At 46.1% G+C, this 19,564-nt stretch overlaps 1 protein-coding gene and 1 pseudogene across 6 annotated transcripts in view; both read left to right on the top strand.

Annotated features, from left to right (window-relative positions):
* Positions 1-83: 83 nt before the first annotated feature.
* Positions 84-8,953, top strand: LOC309658584 (large ribosomal subunit protein uL23 pseudogene; annotated as a pseudogene). Its single transcript has one exon. The product of its transcript is annotated as a large ribosomal subunit protein uL23 pseudogene (transcript).
* Positions 8,954-9,078: 125 nt separating this feature from the next.
* LOC309658454 (solute carrier family 25 member 44) overlaps positions 9,079-19,564 on the top strand; it is a 42,306-nt gene continuing 31,820 nt past the window's right edge. For 4 of the 5 annotated variants that reach the window (XR_014262239.1, XM_082457036.1, XM_082457034.1 and 1 more), the window contains exons 1-2: positions 10,687-10,824; positions 14,583-15,220. Coding sequence is in view for 4 of the 5 variants with exons in the window: in XM_082457036.1 (XP_082313162.1) it covers positions 14,596-15,220 (625 nt within the window). In the remaining variant the exon portion in view is untranslated. Of the gene's footprint in view, positions 9,203-10,686; positions 10,825-14,582; positions 15,221-19,564 lie in introns of those variants that run through there. The other variant, XM_082457035.1, reaches the window with a different exon arrangement.

The following is a 19,564-nucleotide window of genomic DNA, read 5'->3' as shown; positions in this document are numbered from 1 at the left end:
TGGTGCTGTTTTTGTCGGGGCAGAGTGCTCCAGCAGAGGACCGCGGGAGGTAAGGGGAGCAGGCAGTCCGAGGACATTAGTAGGTTTGTGGGGTGATTGTTCTCTCCAACTCCAAACCACCTCCTTTACCCTGCCAGCTCCCTCCCAGCCCCCAGCCAGCCCCACAGCCCTTTCTTCCACTCCAGGCACTGCTAGAGAGTGCCTGCAACTCTGCCTTTGGGGCCAACACACGTCTGTGTGTCTGCCGGCCAGGCAGCACCTCATCCATCACAGACTCCGTGCCGCAGCCCCACAGTTGCTGTCCCCAGCTGTCCCACACTTCTCTTGGCTCCTCCTCAGCCCCCCTTTCCCACTGCAAGCTGTTGGTTTCAACTCCTGGTGGATTGAATTTATAGCAAGACTGTGCAGTCACCCCCATCCTGGCCACATCCTTCCCAATATCTGACAAACACTCTGTCCACGCCCCCTTATCACCTTCCCCCTCTCCCTCCTGTCACGAAGGCACATGCCCCTCCTCCAACCAAGGCTAACAGGTGCATTTGCCCCTTCCGCTGTGCCAAGACCCCCTGCGTCGCCCTCCCCACTTTATTACTCGCTCATCGTTAATCTCCCTTCTTCTACCCACAAGTGTGCTAGGTGCTCTCTGTACCGAAAAAGAAAACAAAGCAATAATCCTTCCCACAGCTCTGCCCTTTCAGTCTACCCCCTCCACCCTCACTAACTCTTTCTTTCCTGTTACCACCAAACGCCAGGCAGGGTCCGTTCTTGCTTTCCCCCACCCCACCCCCAGTGTCGCCCTCACCCTCTTTAATGCCCTGTGGTCTGTCTGGCTTTTCCCCCACCTCTCTGCTCAGATGACTCTCCACGATTTCCCAGAAGCCCCCCACTGGCCTTGACCTCTGTGCAGTCTTTACATCTTGGCCATACTATTCTTCTTACAACTCTCTTCTACTATGGCTTTTTCTTCAAAAAAAAAAAAATTTTTTTAAAATTTTCAATTGTGGTAAAAAGCACATGGTGATATAAAATTTATCTCCTTAACTGTACAGTTTAAGCATACAATTCTGTATGTTAACTATATTCACATCGTTGTATAACAGATCTCTAGAACTTTTTCATCTTGCGACCCTGAAAGTTGATGTCCATCAAACACCATTCCTCCTCCTCCCAACCCCTGGCAACTTTCTGTCTATTAGTCTGACTACTTTAGGTGCCTCATATAATCATATAGTATTTGGCCTTTTGTGACTGGTTTATTTCACTCACCATACTGTCCTCAAGGTTCATCCATGTTGCTGTATATGACAGGGTTTTCTTCCTTTTTTGAGGCTGATTAATATTCCATTGTATCTATAGACTACAATTTCTTTATCCATTTGTCTGCTGATGGACATTTGGGTGGTTTTCACTTCTTCACCATTGTGAATAATGCTGCAATAAACATGGGTGTGCAAATATCTCAAGATCCTGTCTGCTAGGGCTCCTTTATTGGCGTTATTTGGCTTCTCTTGGTATTTCTCCCCTTCTGGTTCCTTTTCTTCCTCCCATTACCCAATGCACTTTTACCCTGAGGCCTGGCTTTCACTGTTCCAAGCACCCTTTCCAGACCTTCTCTCTTGTGGCTCCCCATGACCTCTAGGCCAACGGCTGCGGGGTAGTGGAAAGGGAATGAGGCCAGGGTTGAGCTCCTGGGGCCTTCGTCTGCTGTTTATAGACTTGGACAGCTCTTCCTGTCTGCACCTCAATTTCTTCACCTCTCAGAGGGAAAGGATGCACAGGAAACTTCCTACTTTAAGCATTATGGATCCCTCACTGTCAAATACATAGCTCCAGAGCTGAGCTTTCTCCTGTGCTCCAACCAGTGCAAGGACAAGCCTGCTGGACGTCTATATCCCGGTGACCCAAAGGCTCCCAGAACACCTATTCTCTGTTTCCCTTCTCAGCCTCCCACCAACATCACTCTGGAATGTACTCTTTCCTCATCTCCCTCTAAGGTATAATTTAGAGGCTATCTCCTCCGTGCCATCTTCCCAGCCTGCCCCAGTCCTGGCTGATTAGTCTTCTCTAAGATTTCCCCAGCACTCACTGTCTGCATCACTCATGAGGTACTTAGACCCAAGCATAAGAATGTAAAACACAGCTTTTCAGGAAGATGGCGCTGAAGGTGAAGAAGGAAGCCCCTGCCCCTCCCAAAGCCGAAGCCAAAGCAAAGTCTTTAAAGGCCAAGAAAGCAGTGTTGAAAGGCATCCACAGCCACAGAAAAAGAATGTCTGACGTAATCTACCTTCCAACGGCCCAAAACACTGTGGCTCAGGAGGCATCCCAAATATCCTCGGAAGAGTGCCTTTCAGAGGAACAAGCTTGACCATTATGCCATCATCAAGCACCTAGTCAGCCATGAAGAAGATTGAAGACAACAACACATTGGTGTTCAATGTGGATGTCAAGGCCAACAAGTACCAGATTAAACAGGCTGTGAAGAAGCTCTAGGACATTGATGTGGCCAAGGTCAACACCCTGATCAGGCCTGATGGAGAGAAAAATGCATATGTTCGACTGGCTCGTGACTGATGCTTTGGATGTTGCCAACAAAATTGGGATCATCTAAACTGAGTCCAGCTGGCTAATTCTAAATATAAAAGTTTTCAGTATATAAAAAAAAGAATGTAAAACACAGAAAGGGATGGCACATGCAGTTTCCCCTGCTGGACTCTCAACACCCTGGGGGCAGGAGGTATCTCAACCCCATCTCCACAGCCTAAAGCGTGAGGCACTATGCTCTAGTGAGAGGAGGCACCTGGGAAATGCTTACTGTTTATGAGAGCAAAACCTTGGTCAGTCTCATCCTACCTGACTTCTCTGCAGCCTTTGACGCTGGTGACAATTCCTTCTTGTAACACTTATGCTTTGGTCTCTGGCTGCAGTGCTCTTGTTTACCTTCCTAGCTCTCTGGCCACTGCTCCTCAGGTCTTTTAAGCAGTTCTCTTTTCTTATTTACCTTGAAAATTCCCTTGGACAATATCTTCCATGCCTATTGCTTCCACTCTCACCTCTCAACCAAGGATGCCCATTTATTCATTCAGCAAACATGCACAAAGTACTTGCTATGGTTCAGAATCTGGCCTAGGGACTTCCCCGGCGGTCCCGTGGTTGGGACTCTGTGCTTCCACTGCTCGGGGCTCAGGTTTGATCCCTGGTCAGGGAACTAAGATCCTGCATGCCAGCGCAGCATGCCCACCCCCGCCCCAACCAAAAATAAAAAAGAATCTGGCCTAGACAGCTGGGGAGAAACCTGAATCAGACCTGCTTCCTACCCTCACAATCTGGCAGTAGGGACGGACTAGCAACAGTCAGAGCCCAGGGTGGGGTGGGGAAGAGGTATCGTGGGGGACAGAGTATTGCAAGCTCAGGCTTCCTGTCTCCCCTCTAGCTACTGGTTACAGCCACCTGGATACACCACAAACATCTCTAATGCAACGTGTCCCCAGCTGAATTTATCAACCCTTTCAAACCTGCTTGCCCTTCCTTGTTCCCCATGCTAGTTAACCACACTGCGATGGAGAAGCTTGGGACCTCTTCTCTCTCACCCCCTCCACATTTAGTGGGCCACCAGTCTCATCTCCTCTTCCTCCTCCGTCTCCCTGGAATTCCTCAGCACCTCTCCATTCCCACAGGCCCAGATCACTGACCATGACGGCCAGAGCTGACCCCTGACCAGTCTCTGCCACCTTCTCCTGCTCCCATCCTGCATTCCACTCTCCGATAAAGGGTAGTTTACTTAAAACAAAACAAAACAAACAAACAAAAAACCTGCCTAAAACTCCAAATGGCTTTTCATTAAATCCAGAATTAAAAAAATGAAAACCCCTTGGTATGGCATGGCTTGCCTCCAGCTCCTCCATCCACATCTAGGCACTACTTGTAAATCCTGAGCCCCTCTGTACAGCTTTCTGGAAAGCTTTATTGAGTGCCTAGCACTATTCCAGGCCTTGTGACACAGAGATGAATAGACAGTCTGCGTAGAGGAAGCAACAGTGAGGTTCTTTGGGCATGCTGTGTCTCCCATCTAGAACAGCATCTTCTCTGTGGGTTCTTCTCTATCCTCCCATGCAGAGTTAGTGACCTATGCACACTTCAGTATAACCCTTTTCATACAGTGCTGCTTTTTCATTGTGTTTCTGTGAGCCTGGCGTATGGTAAGTGCTCTCTCAATGCTGAAATCCATTCATTTATTCAACAAATATTTACTGAACACCTACTATGTGACAGGCACTGTTGGGTGCTGAGGGCAGATCAGTGAACAAAACAGACACTATTCTTGCCATCACAGAGCCTACATTCTAGTGTAGGAGAGAGATAAATAAGTAAAATAAATAGGGTACTTTATAAACAACTTTTTTTTTTTTTTGGGCTGTGCGGCTTGCAGGATCTTCCCCAACTGGGCCACAGCTGTGAAAGCCCAGAATCCTAACCACTAGGCCACCAGGGAACTTTATTTTAGGTACTTATGATAGGGTACTTTATTTTATTTTTTAAAAAATATTTATTTATTTGGCTGCATTGGGTCTTAGTTGCAGCATGTGGGATCTTTGTGGTAGCATGTGGGATCTTTGTGGTGGCATGTGGTCTCTTCATTGCGGCACACAGGCTCTCTAGTTGTGGCACGCTGGCTCAGTAGTTGCAGCACGTGGGCTTAGTTGCCCCACGGCATGTGGGATCTTAGTTCCCCGACCAGGGATCGAACCCACGTCCCCTGCATTGGAAGGTGGATTCTTAACCAGTGGACCACCAGGGAAGTCCCCCGATAGAGTACTTTAAATAGAGATGTGCTATGGAGAAAAAAATTTGAGTTGGAGAAAGAAGGTTGAGAGTGGAAGGAGTGTCTACAAGCTTAAATAGGGGATTCAGAGTAGGTCTCATTGATAAGATGATGTTTGAACAATGAAACAATGCAGTAAGTGAAAGTAGGAGCTATGTGGATGCCTGAAGAAAGAGCTTCTAGGCAGAAGCAACAGCCAATGCAAAGGCCTTGAGGCAGGAATGAGAATAGTAGACGAAATGAGAAAGATGCTGTGTGTGCATGGGGGAAGATTGTAGGACCCTGTAGGCCACTGTATAGACTTTGGCCTTTACTGTGAATAAATGGGGGAGCCATTGGAGGATTTTGAACAGAGGAGGGACATGATCTGACTTAAAGTTTAAAAGTATCACTCTGGCTGCTTTATTGTGATTGGTACATAGCAGAAGCAAGGGTGGAAGCAAAGAAACCAGTGAGGAAGCTACTGGAATAATCCAGGTGATAGATGATGGTGGCTCAGATTAGGGTGTTAGTATGTTGGTGATGGGAAGTGGTCAAGCTCTGAACATTTAAAAAAATTTTTTTAATTGAAGTATAGTTGATTTACAATGTTGTGTTAATTTCTACTGTACAGCAAAGTGATTCAGTTATACATATACATACATTTTTTTCATATTCTTTTCCATTATGGTTTATCACAAGATGTTGAATATAGTTCCCTGTGCTGTACAGTAGGACCTTGTTGTTTATCCATTCTATATACAATAGTTTGCATCTACTAATCCCAAACTCCCACTCCATCCTCTCCCCACCCCCCCAGCAACCACAAGTCTGTTCTCTACATCTGTGAGTCTGTTTCTTTTTTGTAGATACATTCATTTGTGACATATTTTAGATTCCACATATAAGTGATATCATGTGGTATTTGTCCTTCTCTGTCTGCCTTACTTCACTTAGTATGATAATCTCTAGTTGCATCCATGTTGCTGCAAATGGCATTATTTTGTTCCTTTTTATGGCTGAGTAATAGTCCATTGTATATATGTACCGCATCTTCTTTATCCATTCATCTGTCTATGGACATTTAGGTTGGCTAATTATAAATAGTGCAATGAACACTGAGGTGAATGTATCTTTTCGAATTATAGTTTCCTCCAGATATATGCCCAGAAATAGGATTACAGGATCATATGGCAACTTTATTTTTAGTTTTTTGAGGAACCTCCATACTGTTTCCCATAGTGGATGTGCCAATTTACATTCCCACCAGCAGTGTAGCAGGGCTCCCTTTTCTCCACACCCTCTCCAGCATTTGTTATTTGTGGACTTTTTAATGATAGCCATTCTGAGTGGTGTGAGGTGGTACCTCACTGTAGTTTTGATTTGCATTTCTCTAGTAATTAGCGGTGTTGAGCATCTTTTCACATGCCTATTGGCCATCTGTATGTCTTCTTTGTAGAAATGTCTATTTAGGTCTTCTGTCCATTTTTTGACTGGATTTTTTTTCAATTAATTAATTAATTAATTAATTAATTAATTATTTTTGGCTGCGTTGGGTCTTTGTTGCTGCACGTAGGCGTCCTCTAGTTGTGGCGAGCGGGGGCTACTCTTCGTTGCAGTGTGCGGGCTTCTCATTGCCGTGGCTTCTCTCGTTGTGGAGCATGGGCTCTAGGCGCGCGGGCTTCAGTAGTTGTGGCATGCGGGCTCAGTAGTTGTGGCTCGCGGGCTCTAGAGCGCAGACTCAGTAGTTGTGGCGCACGGGCTTAGTTGCTCCGCGGCATGTGGGATCTTCCCAGACCAGGGCTCGAACTCGTGTCGCCTGCATTGGCAGGCAGATTCTTAACCACTGTGCCACCAGGGAAGCCCTATTTATTATTTTTTACCATTTAAAAATTGAAGTATAGTTAATTTACAATGTTGTGTTAGTTTCAGGCGTACAGCAAAGTGATTCATATATATATATATATATATATATATATTCTTTTTCAGATTCTTTTCCATTGTAGGTTATTATAAGATACTGAATATAGTTCCCTGTGCTATTCAGTAGGTCCTTCTTGTTTATCTATTTTATACATAGCAGTGTTAATCCCGAACTCCTAATTTATCTCTCCCCCACCCCGGTCATGCTGAAGTCTTTTTTTTTTTTAAATTAATTAATTAATTTATTTATTGGCTGTGTTGGGTCTTCGTTGCTGCGAGCGGGCTTTCTCTAGTTGTGGTGAGCGGGGGCTACTCTTCGTTGCGGTGCGCAGGCTTCTCATTGTCGTGGCTTCTCTTGTTGCGGAGCATGAGCTCTAGGCACACAGGCTTCAGTAGTTGTGGCATGTGGGCTCAGTAGTTGTGGCTTGTGGGCTCTAGAGCGCAGGCTCAGTAGTTGTGGCGCACGGGCTTAGTTGCTCTGCAGCATGTGGGATGTTCCCAGACCAGGGCTCGAACACGTGTCTCCTGCATTGGCAGGTGGATTCTTAACCACTGCGCCACCAGGGAAGCCCCATGCTGAAGTCTTGATGCAGAATTTCTCCCCAGAGAAACCTTAGTGTTGCTCCAAAGGCCTTTCAACTAACTGGATGAGGCCCACTCACATTATCAAGGTAGTCTTTTCTTAAAGTCAGCTGATTGTGGATGTTAACTACACCTACAAAATACCTTCACAGCAACACCTATTAGTGAATAACTAGTTACTATAGCCCTAGCCAGATTGACATAAAACTAACTTTCACACTAAATTTGAAATGTCCATTAGATATTTTGAGGCAATTGTCAGTACAAATCTGTTGTTCAGGAGGGATGTTTCCTAGAGGTATCAAATTCTTTAATTGTAGTAAAATACACATAACATAAAATTTACTATTAGTGATATTTAGCCATTCACAGTGCTGTACAATCATCACCACTATCTAGGTCCAGAACACTTTCATCACTCCAAACGGACACTCTGTACTAATTAAGCAGTCGCTCCCCACTCTTCCTCCCCCCAGTCCTTGGCAACCACTAATCCACTTACCTGCTTTTTGTCTGTATAGATTTGTCTGTTCTTCATATTTCATCTAAATGGAATTACACAATATGTGACTGTTGTGTTTGGCTTATTTCATTTAGCATAATGGTTTCAAAATTTATCCACATCATAGTATGTATCCATATTTCATTCCTTTTTTTGTTTGTTTTTTTATTCACTGTGTAATATCCCATTGTATGGGTATACCACCGTTTGTTTCTACTTTTGGCTATAGTGAAGAAGAGTGCTGCTGTGAACATTTGTGTACAAGTTTTTGTTTGAACACCTGTTTTCAACTCTTTTGGGTATATATTCAGAGTTAAATTGCTTGGTCATATAGTAATTTTGCTTAACATATTGAGGAACAACCAAACTGTTCCCACAGCAGCTGCACCATTGTACATTCCTACCAGCAATGTCTGAGGGTTCCAATTTTTCCACATCCTTGCTAACACTTGTTACTTTCTAGGTTCTTGTTTGCTTGCTTGCTTGCTTTAATTTTAGCCATCCTCGTGGGTGTGAAGTGGGATCTCATGGTTTTGATTTGTTTTTCCCTAATGATATTGAACATCTTTTCATGTGCTTTTTGGTCACCTTTTTTGAAGAAACATCTATTCAAGTCCTTTGCCCATTTAAAAAAATTGGGTTGTTTGTCTTTTTGTTTGTTGAGTTGTAGAAATATCTATTTTGAAATGAATCTCCACCCTCAGCCTCCCAGTCCCTTATTTAAAAGGCTCTGCCTCTTCTTTTAAATCCATGTATAAGCAGATAGTTTTAGAGCTGGAAGAAACCACTCCACCTCCAGAATGTTCCCTATTCCTGCAGTTTTTTGAGTTCCCAAACCTTAAAATTGGTTGTCTAAACTTAGTCCTTCCTGCTGCACACTGGCCTCTGTTTTGGCTCTGTAGATGAGAAAAATTACACAAAAATTTACGGATTAGATTTGAATTTAAGGATTCCAATAAATCGGAAACACAAGGTGACCCATTTAGAACAAGATCTTCAAGAAGCGCCGGGTGACTTTTAATTTCCAAGAATTAGAAAGAAAACGCATGCGCTGTAGAGCTAAGGTCATGTCGAAGCCAATGAAGGCGTGGCCTCTGCCCGAATTCAAGATGGTTCCCAGGACCTTCCACCCTTGCTGCGGGGGCGGGGCGAGAGGCTAAAGGCTCAGAACGCCATTGGTGGAGTTGCACATCGTTCATCCCCGCCCCCCGAAGGGGGCGGGAGTGACAAAGTCCCAATTTCCGGTTCCGTCAGTACCGGGAGCCCGGTCGAGATGGAGGAAGATGCGACCGGAGGCCATCAGTCGCCAGAAACAGAGGATAGAGTGGGAGCTGCGGTCTAGAGGTCCGCGCTTGGAGTTCACCTCAGACGGGGCGGAACCGCCCTGATCTGAGAAGGTAAGAAACCACCGGCTTGGGGTGCTTGAGGACTAAGGTCTCCGAGGACCTGGACCTGTCAGGGAGGCAGCGGGTGTCTGCAGTGCCCGGCTGCAATTCAGTGGGAGCCCGCCACGCAGTTTGGGGTATGAGGGGCGACTCCAACGAGTCATCTCTTCTTGTCGGAAGAGGATGAGTTTCGCTGACAGAGAAAGAAGCATGGCGAGAGGCATGGCGAGGCGGCATCTCGGGGGCCAGGACAGAAGCAGCTTAAAGGGGGTGTCATGTGGAGTAGGTGAAGAGGATTGTCATGTGGTGTCTGTCATGAGGGATCACGTGGGCACCTATGGAAGACCGAAGGAAGGCTGGGTGGAAATCGCTTCATGCCCCAGAGGGGAGGTTGTCTTGAAGGGAGAGGTTGGAGGCATGCCCGGGAACTTCCCTAAGGAAATGCATATCCATTAGGACAGGTGGGCAAGCATGTAAATATATTCACATTCACGTGGTAGATAGCTCCCAGGATGCAAAGCCTTGATGCAGTTGCAGTAAGAAGTACAGAGGAACAGAAGGAGGAAGCAAAGATGTTGTTTCCAGCACAGAAGTGGGGACCAAACCCCATGGATGTCTTGTCAGGAGTTGTAGGTGGCTTTTTGATTTGCGGGGGGGGGGGGGGGGTTGTTGACTGAAAAGATTTGAATGAGTCTAGAAGTCATCACTGAGCCCAGTCCTGGTGACAAGTCAGGATGGCGTCAGAGGGCTCCTAACCTAGTCATAATGGTCCTGGACTCCTAGAGTAGTTGTTATCGTTGTTATAATACTGACAATCCTTAATATTTAAGGCAATACTTTCCAAACTCTGATATATGTATTAACCACCCAGAGATCTTATGAACATGTTGGTTCTTATTCAGCAGGTCTATGGAGCATCCTGAAATTCTGTATTTCCAACAAGCTCCCAGATTATGCCCATGCTGCTGGTCTGTGCACCACTCTGAGTAGCAAAGATTTAGAGCAGCACTGTGCAAGTAGAGCTTTCTGCAATGATAGAAGTGCTTTGCTGTTAACAAAGTGCTTTCACACATTAGCTCATGTGAGTTGCACCACAGTGACATAGCTATGGCAGGCTTTATTAGCCCCATTTCACAGATGAGGAAACTGAATTTCAAAGAAGTGACTTGGTTCCAGTCCTACTAGTAGGTAATGGAAGTGGAATTCAGACTTGGATCTCCTGACTACTAGTGTTCTTTTCATCGAATGACCTTACATGCCAGGTGACATTGCCTTGTCCTGAACCAGAATCTTATCTCAGAACCTAGTGAACAGTCTGGTGTGGTTTTTCTGGTACAGGGAGAGGGGAAGTGGAGAGGAAGTATACCTACTTGGGCCAGTTTGTCCCTTTCCTCTGATGGGCTCAGCAGTGGGGGTTCTGCCTCTGACATCTCATTTGATGATTTCAGGACATCCTGGGTCATCTGTTGGGTCTCCGTATGAAGCACTTTAACCTTTGTGTCTAAGCTGTGTTAAAAGATGGGGGAAATTCAGAATTGGAGCCATGCACACAAATAAGGATCTGGGAAGGAGCCATAAAGAAGCTGGGCTGATTGAATTGGAAGAAAGGAAGGCTGAAGGAAGTGAGCATACAGGTATCTGCATGGAGGATTTTCCAGAGGGTGAAACACAAGGAACTGGTTTTGATATTTCAGCGGGAAGTTTGGAGGTTAAATAACAAGGAGCATGTTGAGATCCCAACTTTTAGGAGCAACCCACCTTTCAAAGGGATAGAGGGGTTGGGTGCAGTGCCTTCCCCTTCAACTGTAGGGGCTCAGCCCTCTGTGGCATGACCCTTAGTGGCTTCTTCTGTCACCATGGCAATGGTAGAAATTACCTGCTTTGGCCGTGGAGAGTCCTCCCTTCTTTCTGGGAATTTAAAATAGAATGGCACATGTGAGAGATGGAGGAAAGTGGGGAAATGGGGCGCTGGGTGCTGCTGTAGGATTTCTCATCAGGAGTTGTTGGCACTCTGTCATTCAGTTTGATAAGTTGAGACGGTGCCCACAAAACCAGGTCCTAGAACAGAGTCCTTCGTGGCTCTGGCTCTCTGCCCTGCTCAGCACACAGTATCCATGAGCTGAGCAGGAGGCCTTGCTTGAGCCCTGCCGTATTTGTCCTATGATGACAACAGGCCTGCCCAGCCACTCAGCTCAGTCACTCCACAAGCACGCTGGGAAAGCACAGGCAGCTCTTGGTTTCAATGGAACAAAGCCGAGAGAAATCCCTGGGCATCTGCTGCCAGGAGCTTATGCTTAACCCTTGAGTGACTGGCAGTCATGAGGGCATTAATTCTACCTCCCAAGGGTGGGAGTGACCTGGCTTTATACTGAACAGAGTGATTTGTGCTGGAACTCCTCAACTCCCATGGAGTAGAGGGCATGATGGAGTAGAGGAGCAAACTTGGCTCATATCCTGCCTCCGCTAACCAGCTGTGTGACCTTGGGCCTGTTCCTTTTAACCTATTTGTTGTACCTCAATTTCCTCATTTAGCAGAAGTGTCTTAACTGTGTAGAGGTTAAGTTGTAAGGATTACTTGAGGTAATAGGTGTTCAGTAAATCCTAGTGTCTCTCTCTCTCTTCTCCTCCTCTCTCAGTGGAAATGGACTCATAACTTTGGGACCCTGGATGCCAAACACCCTGTTTGTCAGTGATACAGTGACCCCCTTCTCTTGAAGGGCCTTAAAGGAGAAGATTGCCGCACTGGACTTGATGGGTGTCCTGGGCTGAGGCTGGAGGAAGGGCCACTTTTGCCCACAGCAAGTGGCACATCAGTGTTCCAGGGGTTCTCCTCCTAGAACCCCATGTCTAGCTCATTTCCCATGGCCTAGATTCTCTGTTCTGGTCAAACCAGTTGTTTCAAGCCATTGTTTCCTCCCTTTCACTGTCCACATGTATTCCTCCATTCAAGCTGCTTTGTCCTCCTCCAGGAAGCCTGTCTTGGTTACATGTGCCTCACCCATGCCTCACCTTGAAGCTGAGGTTTTCCCTCAGCTCACATGTACTCAGTTTGCACTGCACGTATCTTATACTTTAATGAAAGTGATGCAGTCCAGCTCAGGAAATTCCAAAAAGCTAACCTTGCTTCCCCACTGACGTATATGGTAAACCAAGAGCTACTTAGGCTGGTTGGGACCTTTGGTTGGGGAAGGTGGTTGAGGATGAACTCTGGTTATACACTTGACATGAGATTTGTCAAGGCATTGGTGCTGGGACTGCCTGTGTAGAACATTTCACCTCTCTAGAGTTGTCCTTTTGATGTGGCCACCTCCTTTCCCATCCCTTAAGGATTTCTCTCAGAGCTTAGGGAGCCCCTGATTTCCTGCTTCCTGGACTTTAACTTCCCACTTTCCCCTTCTGGCTGAAAATGTCCAGTATCCTACACAGGAGCACATTACATTGTCACTATGTGTATGTCCAATATACGATGTCCTCTCATTTGACATTTCTTTTTTTTTTAATTATTTATTCATTTATTTAATTTTTGGCTGCATTGGGTCTTCACTGCTGCACGCCGGTTTTCTTTAGTTGCTGAGAGCGGGGGCTACTCTTTGTTGCGGTGCACGGGCTTCTCATTGTGGTGGCTTCTCTTGTTGCAGAGCACGGGCTCTAGGCACATGGGCTTCAGTAGTTGTGGCACACGGACTTCAGTAGTTGTGGCTTGAGGGCTCTAGAGCACAGGCTCAGTAGTTGTGGCGCACGGGCTTAGTTGCTCTGTGGCATGTGGGATCTTCCCAGACCAGGGCTCGAACCCATGTCCCCTGCATTGGCAGGCGGATTCTTTCTTTCTTTCTTTTTTTTTTTTTAAATTAATTTATTTTATTTTATTTATTTTTGGCTATGTTGGGTCTTCGTTGCTGCATGCGGGCTTTCTCTAGTTGTGGCGAGCGGAGGCTACACTTCATTGGGGTGCGCGGGCTTCTCACTGTGGTGGCTTCTCTTGTTGTGGAGCACGGGCTCTAGGTGCGCGGGCTTCAGTAGTTGTGGCATGTGGGCTCAGTAGTTGTGGTGCACAGGCTCAGTAGTTGTGGCACACAGGCTTAGCTGCTCTGTGGCATGTGGGATCTTCCTGGACCAGGGCTTGAACCAGTGTCCCCTGCATTGGCAGGCAGATTCTTAACCACTGCGACACCAGGGAAGCCCCTCATTTGACATTTCTTAAGTTGAAAGCTCCTGACTTTATACAGTTATTACAGTTGTAAGCTTATTAGTTTTGTTTGAAACTTTAGTCAGTGGATACACTTAACATGAGGGCCACATGTACATTAATTTGCCCTGGTTTCTTTATCTCTGTGTCTTACATCCATTCCCCAGAGGGATACTGTGTCCCGTTGAAGAGACTGAGTTTCTCAAAGGCAGAGTCTCTATATCTTTTCTGTCACTTGAATCTCCCTTCATTACCTAGGGGCTGAGGTTATTATTTATATGCTTGGGGATGAAAGAAGCCAAGCATGTTCTCTACCCTGTAGTTAAGACTCTTCAGGGAAACTGCTTAGCTCTCAGGTGGTTCTCTTCTTTCTCTAGAGTGAGTTATCTAATAACCAAAGAGGACTCTGACCTTTGGCTTGTTCCTAAATTTCTAACTCCTGTCATTAGAAGGAAGGGAGGTGGGGGGGGTGCCTGTGGAGTGAAAGCCCCACTTGCCTTCTTCCTCACACTTTCTTCTAATGCAGACTGGAGAAAGTGTAAGTGTAGTGAGTGTGGGTCAGGAGGAGCTCAGAGGGGCCAGCACGGGAAACCAGAAATAAAGTAAGGTGAGTCAGCTGGTAAATGGTGGTAAAAGAGGCACCCTGCTGAGGCTCAAAGGCCCAAGGCGGAAGGCCATGCCTCCTCAGTAGGCCCAGGAGCGTCAGAAATGGAGCACTTCCCGTTAGCCTTTAGGAACCTCCAGAATGTCACTTAGTGACATCCCCTTAGCCCACTTAAAGGCCAGGTGGTTGGTTTGCCCACAGCATCCTGAGCTGTCTGGGTGAGCTAGAGAAGGAAAAGGAGAATGGGCCATGACACCAGGGCCTGGGCAGAGGCAGAGAGACCAGAATAGATGATCTGATAAGCTGGGGGTAGGGAGCTGAGGTGGGAGTGGGCCCACGGGAGTGAGGTGAGAAACAATTTTCAGAAGAGGGGTCCTGAATTGGGACAGACCGGTAAAGGAGAGAGAAGAGGGCACTGTCCCGACCCATGAAGGAAGAATCAAGCAGGGGTTGGCAGAGCCAGACTGGGTGAAGTCTAAACTTTGGAGAAGTCAGTACCCCAGGAGCTGAAGCCTGAGAATGGGGTTTCAGAGCCCATCCAGGAGGGGAAAGTGCAAATTCTGATCTCCTTCACATTCCCTCCACCCTGCTCAAATCCCCAGGTCTCCAGGCACGATGGAGGACAAACGTAACATCCAGATCATCGAGTGGGAACACCTGGACAAGAAGAAGTTCTACGTGTTTGGCGTGGCAATGACAATGATGATCCGTGTCAGCGTCTACCCATTCACCCTCATCCGCACTCGCTTGCAGGTTCAGAAAGGCAAGAGCCTCTACCATGGGACCTTTGATGCCTTCATCAAGATCCTACGGGCAGATGGTGTGACTGGCCTCTACCGGGGGTTCCTGGTCAACACCTTCACCCTCATATCTGGCCAGTGCTATGTTACCACTTATGAGCTCACCCGGAAGTTTGTAGCTGACTACAGCCAGAGCAACACAGTCAAATCACTGGTGGCCGGTGGCTCGGCCTCTCTCGTGGCTCAGAGCATCACGGTGCCCATTGATGTGGTCTCCCAGCACCTGATGATGCAGCGCAAGGGTGAGAAAACGGGCCGCTTCCAAGTGCGAGGGAGTCCAGAGGGACAAGGGGTAGTTGCCTTTGGCCAAACCAAGGACATCATCAGGCAGATCCTGCGGGCTGATGGACTTCGTGGCTTCTACCGGGGCTACGTGGCTTCGCTGCTTACTTACATCCCGAACAGTGCTGTCTGGTGGCCCTTCTACCACTTCTATGCAGGTAAGCAGGGACCAGGAGGGTGGGGGTGGAGGATGGTTACTAATGGACAGAGATGCTGTTGCTCTGTGCATGTTGGAGTGAGTGATTTAATGGGAGACTGGGCCATTCATACAGCAAACATTTGAATCCAGGAGGATTCAGAGATGAGTAAGACATGGTTCTTCCCTTCAAGGAGCTAATATTATAGTGGAGGGAATCAGACCAGTAAAGTATATGACTGTAGGACAAAGAGTGGGTTCTCGATGCATCAGGATCAACTAAGGTTAGTGGAATATTGGCAGAGAATCATAGGGTGGGGAGGGACAAAATCCATAGGATTTAAAGATGAAAGCAATGGGTAATAGTGAGCTTTTGAGTTGGATGCCTTTCCTTACTATTTTTTTTTTTACATTTTTTTCTTAAATTAATTAATTTATTTTATTTATTTATTTTTGGCTGCGTTGGGTCTTCGTTGCTGCGCATGGGCCTTCTCTAGTTGCATCTAGTTCATGTCCCTCTGCTAGATGCCTTCCAGGTCCACTTACCCTGGTGAAATCATGACTCATTGCCTCCTCTCCCATCCTCTCCATGTAGCTCTCAAGTCAGAAATGATCTTTCCCTCCTTTCAACCCCCATGACATTGCTTCAGTCTTTCTTAAGGCAGTTAGAACATTTGCCTTGATGTTATTTGTATGTGCCTATCTCTTCTGTTATTTGCACAGGTTTTTCTTTTTTCTTAACGCTTTTTTTTCCCCAGCTTTATTTTGATATAATTGACTGCAAAGTTTCTTGGAAGCGGGTGGAGGCTAACATTTACTGAATACCCACTGTGTGCCACACTCTGTGACACTGTGTGTCTCAGGGTCTGGTGAATTGTAAGTGCTCAGTAAATATTTGTTGAGAGAGTAGACTGGTTTTTGTCACTCCATTTTGCTTAAAATCTACCAATGCTGCCTTATGGGTATTTACAATAAAATCTAATGCTTCTCACGGTCAATACAGGTCTATGTGATCTGGTCCCTGTCTGCTTCTCCAGCCCCATCTTGTGCTCCTCTCCCCTTACTCACTCTGGTCCATTCTCACTGCCCTTCTCTCAGTTCCTGAGACATACCAAGCTCTGTTCTCACCTCAAGGCCTTTGCAGATACTGTTCTTTCTGCCTGGAATACCCTTTCCCCTGTTGTTTGTGTGTCTGGGTCCTTCTCATGCTTCAAGCCTCAGCGTACATGCCATCTTTGCAAAGAAGACTTCTTTTTTTAAAAATTAATTAATTAATTAATTTGTAAATTTTTGGCTGCGTTGGGTCTTTGTTGCTGCGCGCGGGCTTTCTCTAGTTGCGGTGAGCGGGGGCTACTCTTCGTTGCGGTGTGCGGGCTTCTCATTGCGGTGGCTTATCATGTTGTTGCACGGGCTCTAGGTGCACAGGCTTCAGTAGTTGTGGCACACAGGCTTCAGTAGTTGTGGCTCGCAGGCACTAGAGCACAGGCTCAGTAGCTGTGGCTCATGGGCTTCGTTGCTCTGTGACATGTGGGATCTTCCCAGACCAGGGATTGAACCCGTATCCCCTGCACTGGCAGGTGGATTCTTAACCACTGCACCACCAGGGAAGTCCCAAGAAGACTTCTTTACCCAGTTGGAAAGAGGGCTTTTCCTGTTTTCTTTTTTTAATTTATTTATTTTAAAATTTTATTTATTTATTTATTTTGGCTGTGTTGGGTCTTCATTGCTGTGTGCAGGCTTTTCTCTGGTTGCGGCGAGGGGGGCTACTTTTCATTGTGGTGCTCAGGCTTCTCATTGTGGTGGCTTCTCTGGTTGTGGAGCACAGGCTCTAGGCGCGTGGGCTTCAGTAGCTGTGGCACGTGGGCTCAGTAGTTGTGGCTCACGGGCTCTAGAGCACAGGCTCAGTAGTAGTGACGCATGCGCTTAATTGCTCCGCGGCATGTGGGATCTTGCCAGACCAGGGCTTGAACCTGTGTCCCCTGCACTGGCAGGTGGATTCTTAACCACTGCGCCACCAGGGAAGCCCTGTTTTCATTTGTAGCACCTTATTTTCCTTAATAGCACTTGTCATAATTTGCAATTATTTTATCCCCAGTTTCCACCCAGCTCCTTAATTAGATTGTAAGTTCCATGAAGGCATTTTCCTGTTCATTTCTCTGTTTTATGTCTAGTGCTTTCACAGTGCCTGGCATATAGTAAGCATTAAATAAATACTTATATTACTTGTCCAAAGTCATTTAGCCAGGAAGGACTTTAACCAAGTCAACCTGGGTTTATCTTCTGCCTTGCAGATAATAGATGCCCAATAAATGCTTGTTGAATGAATAATGGAGAAGGAAAGCCATGGGGCTCTTTCCTCCACCCTCTTGCCTTTGTTTTTTCATCCTCTTCCTAAACCCCAGAAAAATGGCATGTGTGCATGATTAGAATTGGAATCTGAATCCCACTGCAGCTTGCAGGCCTGGACACCAGTGCAGACAGATCCAAGGAGGCTGGCAGTGCCAGTCCAGATGCTGCCTTCCAGTGGCTGTAAAATGTTTTCTTCTCAGGAGCAACAAGACACCCTTGAGGCGGAGCCACCAGTTCACTTTGTTTCTTTCTGTATGCTGACCCTGGGGAAGAAAGTGATTAGAAATCCAGGGGAGAGGTGGTTCTGGTAGGGCTTAAGGAATTCTGTCATGCCTTCGGACTTGGAAGCCCTCTCTTCTGTCCTGCCAACCTCCACCCTCCTACTTGTTTCCTAATCTTTAGTTGCCTGGCCGTAAATTACCAAAACTAGGAGCATGGGAAAAAAAAAAATTATTATTTTTTTAAATCGAAGTATAGTTGATGTATAATAGTTTATAAATTACAGGTGTACAATATAGTGATTCACAATTTTTAAACGTTATACTCCATTTATAGTTATTACAAAATGTTTGCTATATTCCCTGTGCTGTATAATATATCCTTGTAGCTTGTTTGTACCTCTTAATCCCCTACCCCTATATTGCTCCTCCCCCCAAGAAAAAATTTGTAAAGGTATTATGGTGACTGAATTGTACAGAGAAAACTGAGAGGGAATCATGGAGATGATAAATCTATTTTATATCCAGTCGCACTCAGAGTAAAAGCCAAAGTCCATGCAATGGCTTCAGGGCCCTACCTCTTAGACCTCATCTACTGTTCTTTCCCTCATTCATTTGGCTGCAGGCATACTGGCCTTGCTGCCAAAGACCTCAGGCCTGCTCATGCCTCAGGGCCTTTGCATAGGATGTTACCTCTGCTTGGAAAGTTCTCCCCACAGATCGATAAGGCTTATACTATCCTTTAGGGCTTTGCTTAAACTTCACCTTCTACCCTTTCTGCCCTTGGCATTCCTTATCTTCCTTTCCTGCTTTATTTTTTTCTATAATTAGCACACATCATGTCTGACATAGCTGTATATTTTGCTTTTGATTTATTTATTGTCTGTTTTCCCCTACTAGAATGTAAGTTTCATAAGGGCAGGGATTTGAGGCTCTTTTATTCACTGTTGTATCTTTAGAACCCAAGGTGACTGGCTCATGGTAATCACTCAATAAATCTTTGTTGAATAAATGAACGAACTCTTGTCTCTTATCTCCAGAGAGGGAAAAGCAAAATAATTCAATTGCAGGTGAACTTCCTAGTGACACTGGGATTGGGTGAATCTGGGTATTATTCCATCTTCTTCATCAGCATTTTGAAAAATGAATTTTCCTTTCTTTTTTTATTTTTAAATTAATTAATTTATTTATTTTTGGCTGTGTTGGGTCTTTGTTGCTGCGCGCGGGCTTTCTCTAGTTGCGGCGAGTGGGGGCTACTCTTCCTTGTGGTGCGCCGGCTTCTCATTGCGGTGGCTTCCCTTGTTGCGGAGCACGGGCTCTAGGCACGTGGGCTTCAGCAGTTGTGGCGCGCGGGCTCAGTAGTTGTGGTTTGCGGACTCTAGAGCTCAGGCTCAGTAGTTGTGGCGCACGGGCTTATTTGCTCCACCGCATGTGGGATCTTCCCGGTCCAGGGCTCGAACCCCTGTCCCTTGTATTGGCAGGCAGATTCTTAACCACTGCGCCACCAGGGAAGTCCAATTTTCCTTTCTTAATATAGGCTGAAGAAAAGTTTTCACTGTAGGATATGATTTCCTCTTTTAATTGTAATTGTTTTTATTTTTTAAAACATTCACATGGTTCAAAATTCAAAAGGTAGGAAAGGGTATGCAGTGAAAACACTCCTCACCTACCACAGTCACCCAGCTTGCTTCCTTAAAGACAATCAGTGTTACCAATTTTTAATGTATCTTACCAGTTATCCAGCGCACGTATAAGAAAATATGTGGTGTGTGCTTTTCTAGCCAGTGAGTTGTGAAAAG

The sequence above is a fragment of the Balaenoptera physalus genome (genome assembly GCF_965194825.1).
Source record: "Balaenoptera physalus genome assembly, chromosome: 1".
NCBI lineage: Eukaryota > Metazoa > Chordata > Mammalia > Artiodactyla > Balaenopteridae > Balaenoptera > Balaenoptera physalus.
This window is presented reverse-complemented; position numbering and strand designations above follow the sequence as displayed.